This window comes from Trichomonas vaginalis, chromosome IV (assembly GCF_026262505.1).
Source record: "Trichomonas vaginalis G3 chromosome IV, whole genome shotgun sequence".
NCBI lineage: Eukaryota > Parabasalia > Trichomonadida > Trichomonadidae > Trichomonas > Trichomonas vaginalis.
The window spans coordinates 34,264,301-34,283,558 of record NC_067206.1 but is presented as its reverse complement, the minus strand read 5'-3'; the positions used below and the strand labels follow the sequence as shown (position 1 = coordinate 34,283,558).

At 32.0% G+C, this 19,258-nt stretch overlaps 13 protein-coding genes across 13 annotated transcripts, besides 8 other annotated features; 8 read left to right on the top strand and 5 right to left on the bottom strand.

Moving 5' to 3' along the window:
- Window positions 1–1,422: part of a mobile genetic element that runs on past the window's edge.
- Window positions 44–451, top strand: TVAGG3_0219660 (uncharacterized protein; the record flags this gene model as incomplete). The annotated part of the gene is made up of 1 exon (XM_051226918.1): window positions 44–451. One exon carries the CDS (start codon window positions 44–46, stop codon window positions 449–451), a length of 408 nt encoding a protein of 135 aa, XP_051111904.1.
- Window positions 1,423–1,642: 220 nt separating the features above from the next.
- Window positions 1,643–1,857, bottom strand: TVAGG3_0219640 (phage tail repeat-like family; the record flags this gene model as incomplete). Its single annotated transcript, XM_051226917.1, has 1 exon — window positions 1,643–1,857. A coding segment is annotated over one exon (215 nt), but the record flags the coding sequence as incomplete, so codon positions are not given.
- Window positions 1,858–1,875: 18 nt separating this feature from the next.
- TVAGG3_0219630 (uncharacterized protein) lies at window positions 1,876–2,724 on the top strand (the record flags this gene model as incomplete). The annotated part of the gene is made up of 1 exon (XM_051226916.1): window positions 1,876–2,724. One exon carries the CDS (start codon window positions 1,876–1,878, stop codon window positions 2,722–2,724), a length of 849 nt encoding a protein of 282 aa, XP_051111902.1.
- Window positions 2,725–3,491: 767 nt separating this feature from the next.
- On the bottom strand, window positions 3,492–4,310 carry TVAGG3_0219620 (phage tail repeat-like family; the record flags this gene model as incomplete). The annotated part of the gene is made up of 1 exon (XM_051226915.1): window positions 3,492–4,310. One exon carries the CDS (start codon window positions 4,308–4,310, stop codon window positions 3,492–3,494), a length of 819 nt encoding a protein of 272 aa, XP_051111901.1.
- Window positions 4,311–4,697: 387 nt separating this feature from the next.
- TVAGG3_0219610 (ankyrin repeat and SOCS box-containing protein 4 family) lies at window positions 4,698–5,417 on the top strand (the record flags this gene model as incomplete). The annotated part of the gene is made up of 1 exon (XM_001326184.1): window positions 4,698–5,417. The coding sequence occupies one exon, from the start codon at window positions 4,698–4,700 to the stop codon at window positions 5,415–5,417; it is 720 nt and encodes a 239-aa protein (XP_001326219.1).
- A 698-nt stretch (window positions 5,418–6,115) lies between these two features.
- Window positions 6,116–6,148: a mobile genetic element.
- Window positions 6,116–6,148: a terminal%2Cinverted (terminal inverted repeat of tvBac_53III transposon ID:TVAGG3_0219600).
- A 58-nt stretch (window positions 6,149–6,206) lies between these two features.
- Window positions 6,207–6,234: a terminal%2Cinverted (terminal inverted repeat of Mariner transposon ID:TVAGG3_0219580).
- Window positions 6,207–7,510: a mobile genetic element.
- Window positions 6,303–7,430, top strand: TVAGG3_0219590 (Mariner transposase; the record flags this gene model as incomplete). Its single annotated transcript, XM_051226914.1, has 1 exon — window positions 6,303–7,430. The coding sequence occupies one exon, from the start codon at window positions 6,303–6,305 to the stop codon at window positions 7,428–7,430; it is 1,128 nt and encodes a 375-aa protein (XP_051111900.1).
- Window positions 7,483–7,510: a terminal%2Cinverted (terminal inverted repeat of Mariner transposon ID:TVAGG3_0219580).
- An 87-nt stretch (window positions 7,511–7,597) lies between these two features.
- Window positions 7,598–7,630: a mobile genetic element.
- Window positions 7,598–7,630: a terminal%2Cinverted (terminal inverted repeat of tvBac_53III transposon ID:TVAGG3_0219570).
- Window positions 7,631–7,736: 106 nt separating this feature from the next.
- Window positions 7,737–8,210, bottom strand: TVAGG3_0219560 (uncharacterized protein; the record flags this gene model as incomplete). Its single annotated transcript, XM_001326183.1, has 1 exon — window positions 7,737–8,210. One exon carries the CDS (start codon window positions 8,208–8,210, stop codon window positions 7,737–7,739), a length of 474 nt encoding a protein of 157 aa, XP_001326218.1.
- Window positions 8,211–8,899: 689 nt separating this feature from the next.
- TVAGG3_0219550 (uncharacterized protein) lies at window positions 8,900–9,664 on the bottom strand (the record flags this gene model as incomplete). Its single annotated transcript, XM_001326182.1, has 1 exon — window positions 8,900–9,664. One exon carries the CDS (start codon window positions 9,662–9,664, stop codon window positions 8,900–8,902), a length of 765 nt encoding a protein of 254 aa, XP_001326217.1.
- A 1,009-nt stretch (window positions 9,665–10,673) lies between these two features.
- On the bottom strand, window positions 10,674–12,056 carry TVAGG3_0219540 (transcription initiation factor TFIID family; the record flags this gene model as incomplete). The annotated part of the gene is made up of 1 exon (XM_001326181.1): window positions 10,724–11,920. The coding sequence occupies one exon, from the start codon at window positions 11,918–11,920 to the stop codon at window positions 10,724–10,726; it is 1,197 nt and encodes a 398-aa protein (XP_001326216.1).
- A 313-nt stretch (window positions 12,057–12,369) lies between these two features.
- On the top strand, window positions 12,370–13,527 carry TVAGG3_0219530 (IQ domain-containing protein D family; the record flags this gene model as incomplete). The annotated part of the gene is made up of 1 exon (XM_001326180.1): window positions 12,370–13,527. One exon carries the CDS (start codon window positions 12,370–12,372, stop codon window positions 13,525–13,527), a length of 1,158 nt encoding a protein of 385 aa, XP_001326215.1.
- An 87-nt stretch (window positions 13,528–13,614) lies between these two features.
- On the top strand, window positions 13,615–14,248 carry TVAGG3_0219520 (uncharacterized protein; the record flags this gene model as incomplete). The annotated part of the gene is made up of 1 exon (XM_001326179.2): window positions 13,625–13,849. The coding sequence occupies one exon, from the start codon at window positions 13,625–13,627 to the stop codon at window positions 13,847–13,849; it is 225 nt and encodes a 74-aa protein (XP_001326214.1).
- Window positions 14,249–14,940: 692 nt separating this feature from the next.
- TVAGG3_0219510 (ankyrin repeat and SOCS box-containing protein 4 family) lies at window positions 14,941–16,824 on the top strand (the record flags this gene model as incomplete). Its single annotated transcript, XM_001326178.1, has 1 exon — window positions 14,941–16,824. The coding sequence occupies one exon, from the start codon at window positions 14,941–14,943 to the stop codon at window positions 16,822–16,824; it is 1,884 nt and encodes a 627-aa protein (XP_001326213.1).
- Window positions 16,825–17,803: 979 nt separating this feature from the next.
- Window positions 17,804–18,579, top strand: TVAGG3_0219500 (uncharacterized protein; the record flags this gene model as incomplete). Its single annotated transcript, XM_001326177.2, has 1 exon — window positions 17,804–18,334. One exon carries the CDS (start codon window positions 17,804–17,806, stop codon window positions 18,332–18,334), a length of 531 nt encoding a protein of 176 aa, XP_001326212.1.
- Between the last annotated feature and the right edge of the window lie 679 nt (window positions 18,580–19,258).

Sequence of the window (19,258 nt, the reverse complement as noted above, 5' to 3'; positions counted from 1 at the left end):
TAGCCGTAAACAAAAAGGTTTGGGAAACCACTCCCCCGAAGAAATGAAAAACAACCCTGACTTAGAGAAAGACTATATATTTAATAATTTAGTCAAAAGAGACAAACAAGAAAGAATGCCGGGCTTCAAACTTCAGAAAGGTGACAAAGTAAAAATAGAAATACCTAAACGCGACCCATATGAAAATACTATTGACTATGACAACAATGGGAACCCGACAGGTACTCACATTCGTGTTCGTAAAAATAGAAGAAAGTATACAAGAGAATATTATGAAGTTTTAGGCAAACATGGCAAAATGTACACACTGCAAGCAGAAGATAAAACGACTATTGTCAGACCTCGTTTCAAACTTGTCAAAGTTCAAGGTGGTATACTTTCAAAGACAGTTCCTAACAAATATAAGACAACTCCTGACGAATATGCTAAAGAAGTTGAAAATGACGACTAAGCATTTCTATACCATGCGTAAACTGTCATGTAAGGTGGCATGTAGTCTTTACTTTGTCCCGTTGTTTGCGTATATCCCGAAACGCGATGTGTATGGTTTCCTCCTCCCTCAGTGTTACTCCAGAAACAATTTATAGCAAACTTAACGTTGTCTTTAACATCATATCCTTTACCTTTTGTCATTGCTGACCAATCCCAATATCTATGCTTATGCCAACCTGCTTGAGATGTACTTAAATCTATGTAGTGACTGTGTGCAGGTAAATTTTCACCTGAAATCGTTTTACTTCCACCTGTTTCCTTTGAAGAGTTTGCACAATACAAAAACCTGTCGACTATTTGAGTCCAAGTTCCAAAACCCAGAACTGTTTCTGGTCTGGTAGAGTTCATTGACGTATAAATAGAGCCTATAGGATATAATGTTTGAAGTATTTCTGTCTTTAATGTTTGAAGCTCTGTTTTGTCTGCTTTCTTGTCATATAAATCTTGAGCAGTGAATTTAATATTATGTTCATCCTTCATGACATAAACATCTTTACATCTAATGTTTCTCATCGTCGTTATGTCGTCATCCGATGTTAAACCTTGTGGAAAGTTAGGAGGTTTACAATATAATGCATCCCCACCAGTTTCTTCAACCGTTCCTTCAATACTTTCTATAGCAACAGTTGTAAAACTTGTATGTGTATGAGTCTTATTTGCTTTCTTCTCTAACTCATCGTTAACATAAGTTTTATCTGCTTTAAGGTCTAAACATACTGAAACCCATCCTGTATCGGCTTTAGTTTTTAAAATCTTCGATGTCCATTCATGATACCATTCAGCCCTTTCTATAATTTCTTTATCTTTTTCATCCACATATTCCTTATCTGCTTTCTTCTCTAACGCACTAGCCACACATTCCTCATCCGCTTTCTTTTCAAGGCTAACGTTTAAGTCTGTTATTTCAGATATAGAATGTGTATGAGTCTTTTTAGAATATTCGTTTTCAGCTCTTGTCACTTCACTTGACATTTTATTGTCAACATATGTTTTGTCTGCTAGTTCAGGATGAGTATGTTCTTTTGTTGCATAAGCATTGTTAGCTCTTTCTTCTTCTTTTGCTATTGCATCGTCTACATATTCTTTGTCAGCTTTGTTGTCAACATCTGTTTTCAAAAGAAGTTCATTTATAGGTTTCTCGTTTAAAGTTCCTTTTGTTGGATTTATACAGACAGTATTGTTCTTCTTGTCTTGAAATAGAAACTCATCTGTCATTGGGTTTAATGTCAGTTTTAAGTTTCCTTCTTTCAATGACTCAGATATCTTAGAATAGTTTGAAAAGTTTGTTGTGTTCTTATTTAGAGCTTGCATAATGAGTTGTCGGTTGTGTTGTATTTCTCTTATGGAAGCAATATCTTTCGACATTTTTATTCTAGATAAAATATGCTTTCAATAGAAAAAGAAAATTCAAGAGTTGCTACAACTAAACCATTAGATGAACTTTTTACTAATGTCGGTCAAAAGTTTGAGACAGAGACCGTAAAGCATGAAGGCTATCGTTTTGACTACCCATTAAGATGGTTAAGAGACCCATCCGTCACAAAAGCTATTGGCTTTCGTAGAATGAAGTTCATTTCAGAAGCCATACATGGTTTCCCATTTACGGTCGGTTTTGAAGTTCGATACTATAACAAAGAAAAACGTATGTATGAGAAATTTGAACAGGGAAAACTTTTACAAGTTAGTTTGCTTATAAATTTAGAAACAACTCTTCAAGCTTTTCAAGAAAAAATAAACGATATCTATATCGAATATGCAAACCAGTATAACATTGACGAAGGAGAATACCATCTCGATATTATTTATGACAGGAAAAATGCAACTGTTAAAATCAATAGAATAGAAGACCTTGGAGAAAACGTTTATATTTCTACAAAATATAACAACTTGGCATGGTATAGATTTATGAGGATGTTAAATCAGCCTGCAGCATATCCAGTACACCCAGACTTTTATGAAGTCGAAAACCCTAATGGAACATATGAAAATGTTTTCGACCAAGATGCTATTATTGTTCATGCTTCATTTTCTGGCGCCCAAAACTCTTTCTTATGCTTGGCAAATGACTTTTACGAAAAACCTACAAAGTTATACGAACCACCAAGTGGAAGTATTTCAGACTTTCAAGTATGGTTTACTACAGATGGAAGAAAAAGAATAATTCCATTATACCATGCGTTTTACTTAGAACTTAGTTTCATATACAACTACTATCGAACGGTAAAAATATAACTTTTTAATACGGTTGAGGTGTTGGATTTGGTTGCCAACTAGACTGTGGTGCAGGTTCAGGCTGTTGTATAACAGGAGCTTGTTCTTCTGGTTCAGGGTCTTTAGGTATAATACCAACGAACTGACCTACTCTTTTACCAATATTTTTGACTCCGTTCCAAATTCCTCTTCCTACGGTTTTTATTCCATTCCATATACCTCTTCCAACATTTCGAAAGAAGTTTCCAATACTACTGAAGAAACCCATTTTACTATATGTAAAAATCTAATGTCCGCCTAGTCTCTTACGTTTCCTGTTGAGTTCCATAGCATTCTTTAACTGGAGCTCATACATTCTGTTTCTCCTCTGGTAGAAAACATATTCTGGGTCAACTCCTGTGTTCGCGTCATCTGCATAAAGTTGTTTATATCCGACTTCAGGGTTTGTATAAAACTCTTTCCATCTCATATTTGCATACCATGGTGGCAAACCTAACGCAGCGTCATTTGACATGGCAGTTTGCATTTGTACATCTGTTGGCACTTGACCATAGTTTGCCATTGCAGTTTGTATTCTAACTTCATTTGGAATATTCTCTGGGTTTGGTTGTCCAGGTTGCTGTGCATTCGCTAAGTTCTGTGCGTCCATTTAATATTAGATAAAAATATCTCTTACGAGTACATATACTGAACATTTGCAGGCATTGGTTCATCTTCATATTCTCTGTACTTTTCTGCCACGTCAAAGAAATAAATGACACAATGGAAAAAACCTAAAACAATTAGTCCTATTTCAAACCACATTTACTTACTAATAAAATTTCTTTGTTATGACACTTTCTCCGGTTTATAGGACCTCTCTCATATTCTATCTTGTCATATCTAAACTCATAGTCATGTATGTCCTCTAACCATCTCATAACGGTTTCCAAACCACTTTTATCGGATGTAAAGTAAAAGCATGGACAGTTATGTAAAACGTCTAAAGTTTCTAAAGAGTCTCTCAAAGTCCAGTCTACTTGGTATTGAAAATCCCATGTGTTATAGAACGGCGGGTCCACTATAAAGAAAACATTTTCCTTGTCTTTATATTTTTCATACAACTCTGTCCAATAACATCTCACAAACTCTATACCCTCAATATATTTTTCTATGTCCTCTTTGAAAACATTTGTATAGTTAAGATATAAAACTTTTGACATAAGTGTTTCAATGTCATGAACTCTTATAGCACCACTATATAATAGTCTAGCAGATATACTATCCCAGTCTATATATTCTGCTTTTTTCAAAACCTCTCTCACAATATTTTTCTTATCTAATGGTATACGTTCCATCTTACCTATAGGTATCTTTTCTTTTAACTCTTTCAATATATTGTTTGTGTCTGGTATATGTTTGAGACGGTCCATATAGTTGTCGAAGTCATTGCATATAATCTTTGAGTCTGGGAATATTGTATGGCACAAATGGGATATATAGAAACTTCCACCGAACAAATCTACAAATGTTAGACCATTCGGTAGTTTCTTAAGTTCTCTCAATATAATATCTTTACATCTACTCTTATTTCCAAAGAACGGTAACGGTGGTTTTGTAAAATTCATTTATATATAATAATAAAAATGTTTTTACACGAAAAGTGACAGAAAAGTGACAAAACATGAAAACATATATAATTTGTGAAAAGTGAAACATTATATAATGTTTTCGACCCAGAAGAAGGCTTCTTCCCAGAAGCAATGGAGGAAGAAGAAGAGTCCTCCGAATTCACACCAGAAGACTAACAATTTTCCGAATAAAAACTTCATTTATACTAAACATCTTCAGGGCTAGAGGGCACGAAGTGCCTGGAGGCCCTCCGAATAAAAACTTCATTTATACTAAACATCTTCAGGGCTAGAGGGCGCAACGCGCCTGGAGGCCCCACTACCTTTTTTTTTTTTTTTTTTTTTTTTGAATGTTTGGAAAATCAAGAACCAAATGAAAAATGCATGGAATATGCAATTACCTCACACAACATTGATTTTGTTACATTTTTGATGAATGAGCACAAAATAGAGATCAACTTAAATTATTGCGGAAAACATAAGAATCTTGAATCATTTTTAGTTTATTTCGATCAAACTAATGATATAAACAAATGTTTTGTTTATACACCTCTATTTAATTTTCCATCCCTTTGCGAATATTTCCTATCACTTGGCGCATATATCAATGAAAAAGATAACAATGGAAGAACCGCACTTTATAATGTAGCATTGAATAATAATAAAGAAATTGCTGAATTTCTTATTTCACATGGTGCCAATATCAATGAAAAAGATAACGATGGAGAAACCGCACTTCATCATGCAGCATTGAAAAATAGTAAAAAAGCTGCTGAATTTCTTATTTCACATGGTGCGAATATCAATGAAAAAGATAACTGTGGAGCAACCGCAATTTATAATGCAGCATTGAATAATAATAAAGAAACTGCTGAATTTCTTATTTCACATGATGCAAATATCAATGAAAAACATAATAATGGAGAAACCGCCCTTCATATTGCAGCATGGTATAATGATATAAAAGCTGCTAAATTTCTTATTTCACATGGTGCCAATATCAATGAAAAAGATAACGATGGAAGAACCGCACTTTATAATGCAGAATTGAATAATAATAAAGAAACTGCTGAATTTCTTATTTCACATAGTGCCAAAAAATAATGTTCTCATATAAGATATTATTCTTTATTTTTATGGTATTTTCCAGGAAGAATTTCATTAGAAATAATAAATAGTTAATTATTAAAAGTATTTTCCTTCTTCAAAACCAGATGACAAACCACCTCAATAAGGTTATTGAAATGTCGAGCAACATCGAAACTGTAACATCTGTAATTCTGTTGAATGAGAACCGTTCTCAGTCTGGAGACTAACACCAACCTTATTTCTGATGTATAGATACGAGATTCAGGATGATATAATTTTGTACTGGCGGAACCTCCATCTTCGAGCCCAATACCGGACCAGCACTTTGTATCATTGTCACCGTAGAAATTTTCTTGGCCACAGCTTTTTAAAATTTCATTTTTATATTTTTAGTTAATTTGAACCAAAAATCGAAATTAAAGAAAGGAAAAGGGAAGAAAAGAAGAAAAAGAGAAAAAAAATGAAAAAGGGAAAAATAATTATGGGCGTGTGGAGGAATGAGGAAACTAAATATCTTTCCAGACTTTGTGAGAGAGCACGTTACATTTTCGTGGGCTGATTCGAATCTATCGGGTGGTAGTGGCCATACAATGTAGGTGTGAAGAAGAACATTGAAGTACTTGTTAGTTGATACACCTCTTGATCTAGTTATTTTGGCTTCCTTTTCAACATTGCACACCTCCTATATTAATGCAAGGAAAATAGAGGAATTCTTAAGGGTGCACTTACCATTTTTTGACATTCTCTCAAAATTTCTGACAAAAGAGGTTCAAATCGTTGTTATCATGAAGATCCGATATAATATAGGGTGTCCAAAGGTGCGTTTAGCACAGCGCTCTATATGAGACTATTAAAGGAGATATATGCTGATTATAAATATATAATAAAAAATATGAATATATGTATATGATGAGTATGTTGTATTTTGGCGCCATGCCGGGATATAAAATGAATTTTGAGACAAGAGGCGGTTTCGCGGGAAATTTTGGCGGGATTTTTTTCATTTTTTTAATGAATCATAAAGAAAACATCCTCGCTCTTGCAAAAAAATGCAAAGACTGTAAAAAAATCTACGAGACATTGGTAAAATGCTTCGGTATGGATGCTCCTAGCTATTCCACTGTAACGTATCATGTTAGGATGTATCACTTCATGAACAAAAAGGCGCCCATCATAAAAATTGACAAAAAATCGCCGGATCAAAGAAAAATCAAAGCAATTCTTCAAGCGCTAGATGAAGACCCAAGAGCATCACTCAGAAGGATAGAGGAGATGACAAAGATACCACGTACAACAGTCAGTTATTATCTGCACAATTATTTGAACTACAAACTAGCGTATACACGTTGGGTTCCGCACAACCTTAATTCAGTTCAAAAAAAATCTAGAGTCCAATCTTCGAAAGAGCTCCTCTCTATATTGGGTGCGTATCAATCCAAGAAGTTTCGCTTTTTAGCAACAGGGGACGAGTCTTGGTTTCAATATGCAACAGAAGCCAAAATCATGTGGATCCCGAAGGATGAAAATCCGCAAACATTCCCGAAGAAAAAAATTGACACACCAATGATGATGTTGTCGGTTTTTTGGGGCGTGAATGGCATCATCGCAATTGATATTCTTCAAAAACCTAATACGATGAATGCTCAGTATCTAATTGACAATGTTCTTACTCAAATTATCAATTCTGATGAGTTTGAGAAATCCAAACAACAAAAACAAAAGTTTGCAATTCATTTTGATAATTCAAGAGTTCACAAAAGTCATAAGGTAATGAATTACTTGGTGGAAAACAATGTCAAAGTTGTTCCAAACCCAATTTATTCACCTGATATTGCACCCTCTGACTTTTATTTATTCGGCACGCTAAAAAAGAGAGCTGAAGGACGCGAATTCGCGAGTCCAGATGATCTTGAAAATTTTGTAAGAGAGCAATTTGAGCAATTTTCTCATGATGATTTAAAGCGTGTCTTTCAAGCCTGGATCGATCGCTGCGAACGCGTGATTGAATCCAATGGTGATTATATTTAAATAAACTTTATATATATGTAACTTGTTTATTTCTATTCGCAGTATTCAGGTTTGTGCTAAACACACCTTTGGACACCCTATATTATGACCTATTATTGAATGTTCATATAAAAAATAAATCTGAAAAGAAAAAATCTGCTTATATTGGGGTGAAATCTAATGGTTGAGAGAATGTCAGAAAGTGGTAGGTGCACCCTTAAATAAAATTCAAAAAATATTTTATAAAAGATTTCCTTGATTGAAAGTAAAAGAAAAAAGAATAAGGATAGTAATATACAAAACATTATTTATACAGATGCGGAGGAATTAATCCTTAAGTTCAACTGGAGCTTGGTAGTTCAAATTAATTTGTCTGTATCTCTGGATTGATTTGTTGTGTGCTTTGGTGAACAACAATTCACTCCAATCCTTCCATATCCTCATATTTACCATTAAATGATTGGTTTGGTAAATTTCGTTTGATTGAGTGATTTCAACACTAGTTATGATTTTAATAGCTTCATCAAGTGATACTTTCTGCTTTCCAAACTTAGGAAGAAAGTTATTGACATAAGAAATGATTTGTTCAAATGGTTTTGTCGATTCTCCTGAAGATTTCTTAATTGAACTGATTTTCTGGATAATAAAGACTCTTGTTTTGATTGTCTCTTCTTTGTTCATGAGAACTGTGCCTGCAAATCCTTCAAGAAGCATTGTAATTTGCTCTCCTTCTAAATTCGAAGGGAAGAACTTGAAAAGTTTGTAACATGATGATACAGCGAAATTTGCTGTTGGTAACATTCTCTTGATAATGCGGCAAATTAAAGTATCCGTCTAATTTGAAGAAATATTCAAAATAAATTCCAAAAGAATGTCACAATAGTTACAGCGATGTGGTCTAAATGTACAATCAAAGCTACCCGTAAACGATTTGTTGAGTTCAAGGCAGGAGGACTCTTCCAAAAGTAAAATGTCGATTAATGACAAAATAAACGTATGAACGACAGTCAATCCGATCGATTCAAAGGTATATTGTGACAATGCCAACAATTCGTAAATAAATAAATTCGAAATTTGGTTTTGTGCAATATAAGTGATCAAATCGCGATTCCAGATGCAGCAAAGATAGCACATTGAAAGGCATTCTGATGTTAGTAACGATGTACTTGTTGATAAATGTGGAGAAAAAACAAACTTATTTGATTAATTTTTCTAAGTAATATCAAGTTCTTGAACTTATCTATAAGAAGTGGCTAATAGTTGGTTACTTTAATTGAATATTTCAAAAGAATATGAGGAGAACAAACTTAACTTGCCAATGATATCATCGAAAGAAGCATTTTTTCTCTTAATAATTAGTTTTATTGGTAATTTCTGAGAAATGGAAATAAGCTTTGTTTATAAGCTAAACTTCAAACTTTTTTTATAGTGGTGGATAAGCGTACCCTTTAAAATTTTCAAATAACTAAAAAACCAAAAGATTTTTTATTTTAGTAAGCCTTCCATACTGGTCTTCTTGGAACATATGGCTTGAAAGAGTTGGATACGGAATTGTGTGGAAGAACTTGGCCCATTGCCCACTTGACTGTTTCCTGTAATGCACATTTCCAAACAACTTCACCGACCTTATCCCATGGGAAGTTGTCATCATCTAATGACTCTTCTGCATTGACACCATTATGTGGAAGAACTTGGCTCATTGCCCACTTAACGGCTTCCTCTAATCCAACCTTCCAAACAACTTCACCGACTTTAGCCCATGGGAAGTTGTCATCATCGAGTGCCATCTCTGCATTGACGTTATTGGGGAGAACTCTCTTTAAGATTTCATCAACAACAATTCCGCCAACAATTTGGATTGCAGGAATGACGAATGCTGGGATATTGTCATCGTCAATTGTTGATTCTTCGGCATTGGCGACTCCATTGTGGAAAACTCTCGAAGCAATCTGATCGAGAACTATTGGTGTAATGAATTTTACAACTGGAATAACGAATGCTGGTATGTTGTCGTCGTCTACTGAATCTTCAGCGTTTCTGTCAAAGTGAATTTGGTCCTTCCATTTAGCAATTTCTTTGGCAATGATGTCTCTCATTTGTTTTGTGTATGGATTAATCATGTTAGCTTCTTGATGGTGTGAAGAATACTTTAATGGAAAAGGATATGGACCAATTGGTCTGCGTCTGAGAGGTTGCTGTCCGATCTTTGGGACGCGTGAGGCTCTTGATGATGCAAGAATAGCCAAGGCGAACATCTTAATTAATGATGATTTTGAATTGCTATCAAATTTCCTTGAAATGCCTGTCAGATCTGACAGATCTTATTTACAAAATACAACAAAAATTAAATGATGAAAACCGTTTTCAACAATTCTTCTAAATTGCTTGTTGTTGAATTGATTGAACAAAAAATTTTAAAAATTGTAAGTGATTCAATATTCATGACAAAGAATTTTGAAAACAGTCAAATTTTCAGAAATCAAAGCGGTTTATATATCCGATTCTTCAAAAAAAAAGAATGAAAATATTAACATCATAGCTGATAAGCATATTATTGAAATACTCAAATATTTTTTTGAATTATATTCATTTTTAAATTTGCTGATAATATGTAAAAGATTATAAACCCATAATACTTTATAATTCAAAAATATTGAAAATAAAAATTTTGTAACTAGATCCTATTTTCTATCTTCTGTTTGGGATATTCTATACTAACAATATTATTTTAATTTTAAAAAATAAAACTGAATCAGAGCAATTTGAATTTTTGAGAATCGACAATTAGTCAGATCCATTCAAAAATAAAATGTGATCTGAATCTCTGGCAAATACATTTTTTAATGACGACAAGTTGAAATTTTCAAGGAAAATGACTTCGTGATTGTAGTTTTCATGTAATCTGCAACTTAGATCCAAAAAAACTGAAACAAAATCAAAAATTTGAAATTTAATCAGTTTGTAATTTCTTATGTTGAAACATTAATATACTCAAAGAATACATAATATTTCTCATAATGTTTATACATAATATTTTTAATTTAAAAAAATATTTTTCAAATTTACTATAAATAGCCATGCCTTGTACTTGGACGCATTTATTTGTACCTTTAATTTATTTGGCACGTGAAAAATTATGGGTTTTACTCAATTTTATACAGAATTTTTTCTAAATCTGAATTATTTCTTATCAAACCGGAGTTTAAGTATTCTTATGAATAAAAAGATAATTTGTTTCATAATGTATCTCATATTGTCCATTAAAAAAAATATTATTTTTATATTTTATTCAAAACAAAAGCATTTAAAATCATCTACATTATAGAAAATGAAAGGATTCCTTCGTACATAGATATTGTGTTTTCATCATTCTTCAAATGATTAGGGAGTTGAACATAACAATCTTTTGTCAGTGATTTATATAAAGAAATTAACTGGAGAACATCAGAACTGATTTGGCTTGGATTTTCATGAAATGATTCCTTGATACTTTTGAGTTCTGTAAGAATTTTTGGAATAATAATTGATTTAAATGTATTTTGCGATATTGCGAATATACAACGAAGTAATCCATATCTCTGCTGATAGTTATTTGTAGACAGCATCATATTCAATCTTTTTAGAATGTTTTCTTTAATAAATGGATTAAATTTTGAAAAATATTGAATTATTTCTTCCAAAAATATAGATGCTTCATCTCTGATATCGAAACAATGTGCCCCATTAAAATGTTCGGGTGATATAGCAAGAGTTAATGCAATTGAAAAAAATGAATTGCTATATACTTCTTTTGCAAAGAATTCATTATGGAATAATGCTTCTGTAAATACTAGAATTCTTTCTGTCTGCAAAGAATCAAATAAATTTACCGTAATAAAATCAGTAATAAATTTGATATAAAAAGGTGCAAGAACTCTAGCATCTGCTGATTTTTCTATTTCTTCATATATGTTTTCGTTGTTATTCTCAAGGAATTGCTCTATTATACGAGTAAATTTTTCTTTACATTGATTCGAAATTGGTTCGCTGTGACGCCCTTTTATCTTGTAATTTCCAATCTTCCAATCAATTTCTTGTGGCATTATTTGATCATTCTTTTCTTCTAATTGAATTTCTGGAGAAACAGGAGTTTCGCCTTTAATTAATTGCCAATGAAACGTGAAATTTTCTTCTTCTGGCACTGAAACCGAATTTGATCTCAGAATATCATCAATACTTGTCATTTTCTCTTCAGAAAGTAATACATCTGATTGTGGAATTGGTATGTAACTAGGAATACTTGTATTTGAATATCCGTAAAGCTTTAGTTCTGCTAGAAACTCCAAAGAATCGTTAATATCTGAAATTTTAAGTTTTTTTCGACGAGATTGAAATTTAATTGTTTTTGCTACTTGGAGAATTTTCTTTAAATAGTCATTAACATCGTCTACAAGTTCTATAAGCCCTTGTTTATGTATTCTTGTAATCTCGAATTCATCTAAAATAGGTATAATTGATTCCATTGAAGCCATTCTATCATAATAATGATATGTTTGAATGAATATCAAAGCTCGTAATGGAGCATCATGCATGAGTTCCTAATAGTGAAACGTTTTTATTTAAAAATTTAAATTATAAAAAATCTTATATTATGAAGTGGAACTTGAGATACCTATTTGCATTGTAGAGAGTAGGAATATCTGAATGTTTTATCATTATGTCATTAATTAGATATCATTCCTAATAAATTTATAATTTCTAGTGAAATTAATTAGTGATTCAGCGCATATTGATCGAGTGATATCAAATTTTCAAGTATTGTATGATTGAGAGCTTAAATTATTGGAATTGTAATTTTATCAATCGTTTGGAATAGCAATTTATCAGCAAAAAATCATTTATTCACTAAGTAGATTATAATTCCATAATTTAAATGCAATATGATTTTTGAAGCAGTGAAAAAATTCGTTAGGAAAACAGAATGTCGACAGCTCCGCCGAGCTTACCAAAAAACTCAAATACAACCGGAGGGCAGTCAATCAACAATCGTGTGTCCTCTGTTGAAGCCAGGAGAATCCTTGCTGTCCTCGAGGATACGGCTTCCAGAATGGAATATGCCGTTATTCTTCCAACATTGAACGACTTCTTGGAAGGCAGAGATAACGTTCCAGAAGACGTCGAAATCGCACATAATGACTTTTTAAACCATCAACGAGCTTTAATGTCCGCAATGACTAACGAAGGCAAGCCAAAACCAGGTAGCCAGCAAGATTTTGAAGAAGAAGGCAATCTTTATAGAGAAACATCAAGAGATTTAATACGTGCAATGAGAAATCATGCAGACTATTTTGCTCCGTTATTGGCCCAGACTTCCAGCTATGGAGGAAGTACCGCTAAACTTACTGCGATGATGAAAGATCTCAATAGCATGGAATTACTTACTTTCTCCACTCCTGTTGAGAGTGATGAAAAACAGAAGCGATTAATACAAGATATTTCTGGCCGTAAAAAGGCTAACCGTGAACTCATCGAGCAGCTTAATGCTCGTGATGCTAAAGCTACTCATGACAAAGAACAACAAGTTCATGATAGAGATGAACAGTATGAATTGATTAAACAGCAATTAACTCAAGCCAAAGCAACAGAAAGCTCATTAATGCAAGATGATATCGTTCAAGAAGAAGTACAGACTCAAGAAGAATCACTTAAAACTCAATTAAATAATACAAGAGAAGATGTATCAAAGACACAGAAAAAGAACTCAGAAGAAGAAGGCAAGCAACGTCGTGCCCTTCGTAAGGATGAAGAAGCTGTTCAAGCTCTCATCAAGAAATATGATCAGGAAATGACTTCCCTGGTTAAACAGAACGAAGAAGCTGTTGAAGCAGCTGAAAAGATAGAGAAGGAATTGCATGATCTTCAAGCCGAGGCTGCACAAATCGAGAAGATTCGTGCTCCAATGGTAAACGATGAACATGTTCAGAGTGCTAACCAGCTTAAGGCAAATAAGCTTAGCCAGGATATGATTGCTGCTTCTGTTAAACTACAAATGGAAATTCGTAAATTCCTCAAGACCGCACCTAAATTCTCCAAGAAGAAAGGTAAGAAAGGAAAAGGTGGTAAGAAAGGAAAGAAATAAATGCTGTTTCTACTTATTAATGATAATACAAAACCCCATAGAATTTTTTTTTCTTCAAAATTTTTATGTAAAATAAGTTGTCACTTTTCTCTTTCAAATGAGTGATTCTGATGTTTTTGAAGGTCCAATGGAGTACAAGGTAAATCCACCAAGAAATGTAGTAACTCACACCACAAATGCTCCAAAGTATAAGCAGGATTTCACCCTTGAATCAAACTCTCGTAATGTCGAGAATATCAGCAAGATCACCCCCGAATCACAGCTTCATGAGCTGTGCCCTGTATGGAAGACTTCATTCCAGCCAACAGCAACGAATTTTTGAATGATCTTAATTAGATACGTAATACAATTTGGATTATTCGAGCCAAGATTGCGATGTAAAGATATGGTTTTTTGTTAGAATTTTACTGCTTTTACATTAATCACTAGATAATTGAAAATCAAATTTTTCATGAATTAGTCTATAATGCCTTACGTACCAACTTTGCGGATAGAAGATTCACAAAGTTTGTACATTCCATATTTATATTAAAAAGTTTGTTATTGTATAGGAGAAGAAAGAAAATTCGATCTCAAAATATAAAATTGAGCTATTTTGGATTCTTTCGTATGGAAGGGCTCTAAGAGTCCTCTCAAAGCGATAAAAGGGTGAAAACGCTTAATGTTTAAAACCTGATATTAGTCAAAATGACTTTGAATATGATAAATATCATTTTTATAATTGCTACATATAGCACTACATATTATTTTAAAATTGTGAAAAGAAAACATTTTTAGATGATTTTCTCTGAAGTTCTGAACCATATTTAAAATATCTCGATGCAATGAAATACTCCAACTTACAGGAGTTTATCGTGAATATATATCGCTTTAATTTTTCATTTGTTTTTGGGGTTTATTACACAATTTTACATACTTAGGAAATTACAAGACCTAGTGAGCCCACATTAACACAATAGCAAAAAATGATCAATCTATCAAACACTGACATACATTATCGCTTTTTAATACGAAAATAATACGAAAAAACTCAAAAAAGAAGTTATATCAAAGATTAACATATCAGTAAACAATTTATGTACGCTTTTCTGATGATTTATGAATTACCGAAATGGCTTTTTAGCGTTTGATTCTGATATAAATTTTAAAAACTCTTTATTTTCGGGAGTTATTCTTATAATTTGTAATTCTTATTTCATAGACCTAAACTCTTTATTTTCTTGTGTTATGTGTGTTAGTTTGAACCTATTCATAACATACCCCCTTTTTTGGTGAAAAAAAAACGGTTATTTTCCATCAAAAAGTGAACCAAATCCGAAATCTTTGTGTTTTCCGAATGCATATCATTTTCCATAAAGAATATTAAAGGTATTTTCTTGCCTAAAATGAAATGTTGGACTTTTAAATTTTTTAATGTCTGATCATGACATTCATCCAAAAAAATACTTTGAACTGCGAAGTGCCCACAAAGATTACATCAATTCATATACTGCATTGTATCGGCTGAAAACAGAAAAAGAAGAAGAATTAAACTCAATTTACGAAATGATCAAAACAGAATTGATTGATTCAAAGAAATATCTCCCAAAAAATATTATAAGAGATATTTTAGATATCATTCCTTTTAATAATCGCTATGCAAAGTCATATTTATATCTTGCTAAGCGTATATCTGATGATTATCAAGTAAAAGAGACCAGCAAAATTCCACTCGTATCTAACTGCCTGTTTTATAAAGAATATGGAATTACATTAGACAAATCTGAACATCTCGAAAAATATTATTTAGATGATCTCGATTTTCAGACAGAAAATACAATTTACAAGGCAATTGTTGATAATGACAAAGAAAAATTCATACAATTCATTGAAAGAGATGATTTTGATAAAGATGAAATACTTCAAAGTTTATTATATCCAAATTCTAGGGAACGATATTCATTACTTGAATTATGTTGTTATCATGGAGCAGTTGATTGTTTCAAGTTATTAAGAACGAAATTTAAATCAGATATAACTCAAAAATGTCTACAATTTTCATTTTTAGGTGGAAATCCAGAGATCATGAGTGAATGCTTTAATGATCGATCATTATTTTTTCAAAAACCAGACGAAATTTGCATGCAATATGCAATTATTTCACATAACATTGATTTTGTTACATTCTTAATGAATGAGCACAAATTAGAGATTGATTTAGAATATTGTGGAATGCACAAAAATCTCGAATTATTTTTAATTTATTTCGATCAAACGAATGATTTTAAAAAATGTTTTGTTTATTCGGCGATGTTTGGAATAACTTCCCTTTGCGAATATTTCCTTTCACATGGTGCAAAGATAAATGATAAAGATGATTTTGGAAAAACCGCTCTTCACTATGCAGCGAAATATAATAATAAAGAAGCAGCAGAACTTCTTATTTCATGCCGTGCAAAAATCAATGAAAAAGATAAAGATAAAAAAACCGCTCTTCATTATGCAGCAGAATGCAATAGTAAAGAAACAGCAGAATTTCTTATTTCACATGGTGCAAAAATCAATGAAAAAGATAAAGATAAATTAACCCCTCTTCATTATGCAGCAAGGTATAATAGAGAAGAAATAGCTGAACTTCTTATTTCACATGGTGCAAAAATCAATGAAAAAAGTAGAGAGAAAAAAATTGCTCTTCATTATGCAGCAAACTATAATAATAAAGAAATAGCAGAACTTTTTCTTTCACATGGTGCAAAAATCAATGAAAAAGATGAATATGGAAAAATGGCTCTTCATTATGCAGCAGAATGCAGTAATAAAGAAATAGCAGAACTTCTTATTTCACATGGTGCAAAAATCAACGATAAAGATAAATATGGAAGTACTGCTCTTCATTATGCAGCATTTTTAGGAAAAAAAGAAATTATAAAACTCCTTATTTCATATGGTGCAAACATCAACGAAAAAGATAGTAGTGGCGAAACAGCTCTTTTCTTGGGAGTAAAGTTTGGTAATAAAGAAATAACAGAGCTCCTTATTTCATATGGTGCAAAAATTAATGAGAAAAATATATTTGGAAAAACTGCTCTTTATCATGCAGTAGATTTACAAAAAAAAGAAATAATAAAACTCCTTATTTTAAATGGTGCAAATATCAACGAAAAATATGAAAATGGGGAAACCGTTCTTCATATTGCAGAACAAAAGCATGACAAAGAAATAGTAGAACTTCTTATTTCAAATGGGAGAGAGGGTCAAAGTTGCTATTTGTCACTTTTCCACAAGAATATAATGGGGAAAAAGTTATCATATAGTTGATCTCATTCACTGAGGTGAGAGATGCATGTAGTGTAATGGGATAAACAGTGGGCTTGCTGCTCTAAGTCCTAGGTTCGAGACACATTGACTTCATTTTTCTCTTTTTTATTGACGTAAACTATTCAATTTTTGTGTTCTCCATTCAAATTTCAGAATTTTTTTTGCAGATTTCACGCTACATTCGAAGTTACCTTTTGTAACAACCACCACTGCCTACGAAAGACGAAAGTGTGTCACGATTTCACCCGGAAATCCGACGGTTGTTTAAGAGTAAGCACTTTTGGCACCTACTCATTTCAAATGGTGCAAAATAATCAACTTATCCAGAAAAAGATATACAGTCCTTCAGTTTTATGCATAGTTATGTATGCCTCAAATGCATAATAGAATAAGATTGTTTGGTGTGTTAAAAAAATTTTCCAGATTTCCTACAGGATTACTCTATAAAATGGTATGTGTTGTCCGGAAACAATCAAATAGCTCCAATAATGTCGATTATCGAGCATTAGTTTTAAAGTAAATAGTAATATTTTATACTTAGAGATAATATTTTAAAAGCATTGTTCAGTGAATAAATCAAATATCAAAATAATTAGAAGTTGTGCTGAATGTATCTATTCAGTCATCGATATTTATCCAATTGACTTTTCATAAATCATCAAACTTGAAAGGCTGAATACTTACAATTTCTGACTATTTATAACTACTCTTTTGTTTCCTTCAAATTAATTCGATTGGAATCTCTTTTTAATACTTGTAGGTACTGCGGTTTTACTTAAAATCAATTCAAATTAATTGTTTCGATACTTCTACATAACTAATACCATTTCAATCCAGAAAAAATTATTGAATTTTGAAAACTGGCAAGTATTTTTCGGTCAAGATCAACATATGAGTATAGCGGAGAATATTTAATAAGATTCTCTTATTTTCGCCATAATTAGAAATTCAATACTTTACAAAAAAATAAATTGTAGAAATGGAATCAGCTTCAAACAATTTAACATTTTTGATCGTATCAGAGGCAATTCGAGATCTTCTTAAAAGGTTTGATGGCATGAATGACAGAGATTTACAAATTGAAACTCGCATTTTTGAATTAGGACGCAAACCAGGTTTTGCATTCGCATCTTTTATATGCATTGATGATATTAGCGTTAACACAGAAACAGAAGCAGCCAAATTCTTAGTAATAGCTGTTGCAGCAAAAATATTAGGAACAAAAGGAATAATAGAAGTCAAAGATGGTCAAATCAGCATTACATTTAAAGTAATCCCACAGCAACTAAGATGCTTAACATCAGCTGATGGTCTATTTTCTCCAGAACAATTATTCTGGTACCGTTGCTATGCAAACTTTATTGCTGGTGTATTTTCTGGTGTGCTTACTCACTTCGGTTATAAAGTTTTTGCTAGTTTCGAACCTCCAAGCATTACTGAACTTAAATTTAATTTCCAAGTTGAAAAATTAGAAGGTAATTGGACATTTTTCTCAGTTAAGCAGCACTAAAATCAATGCATACGCTCATATGAGTAATTACTTCAGACAATAATCATTTAATTGTCAGATTATATTTCCTTCAAAAATATAGTTTATTTCTATTATTAGTATATTTACAAGTATGTTGATTTATCCGATTAAATATATTTTCTTGTATAAATTCAGTTAAATTCAAATAATTTTAATTTCATTTCTCTTGACTCTAATTTTAATCAATTTAATTCATCTCATAAGTTAATAATTCCCATTTTTCGATTTTCATATAGATGTAATATAAGCCAATATCCTTTAGAAAGTTGTGTTAGAATATGAGTAAAAGAGCAAAGGAAATGAGCCATGTTTGCAGGCTAAGAATTATACAAAAGAGTTATACTTGCATTTCTCAAACAGAATTCACAAATAAACAAAAAAAAATTGATTTATACTCGGAGCACTCTCTTAATAGTTAAATGATAAATATAAAAGTAACACGTTGTATATCAATTTTGATTAATTCATACTTTGAAGATAATGACAAAAATATCACCAAGAAAACATTTTGAGTAGGAAACATCTCTCAGATTCTTCTTAACATGATATTTTCTGCTTGCCAATTTATGGACATCGGTCGGCGTCTACTGATGAAAATTTACTCGTGGTTGAATACGTTAAATTAGAAATTTGATAATAAATTTCTAATGTAAAACCTCCATTATCAGTGAATATAAAAAAATATGTATTTTAATAGAAAAGTCAAGCCCTTTTCATCGACTCATCCGCCAAGTACGTTAACAATAAACTACATTAAAGATATATATATACATAATATTTGATAACTCAACTTAGAAAAAACGTACTGGCCTTACATAAAATGAAATTTAATTTGAAAGGTTTATTCTCAGAATTACGAATATTTCAATAATCTTTATAAATGCGAGTGATCAATTTTTCTAC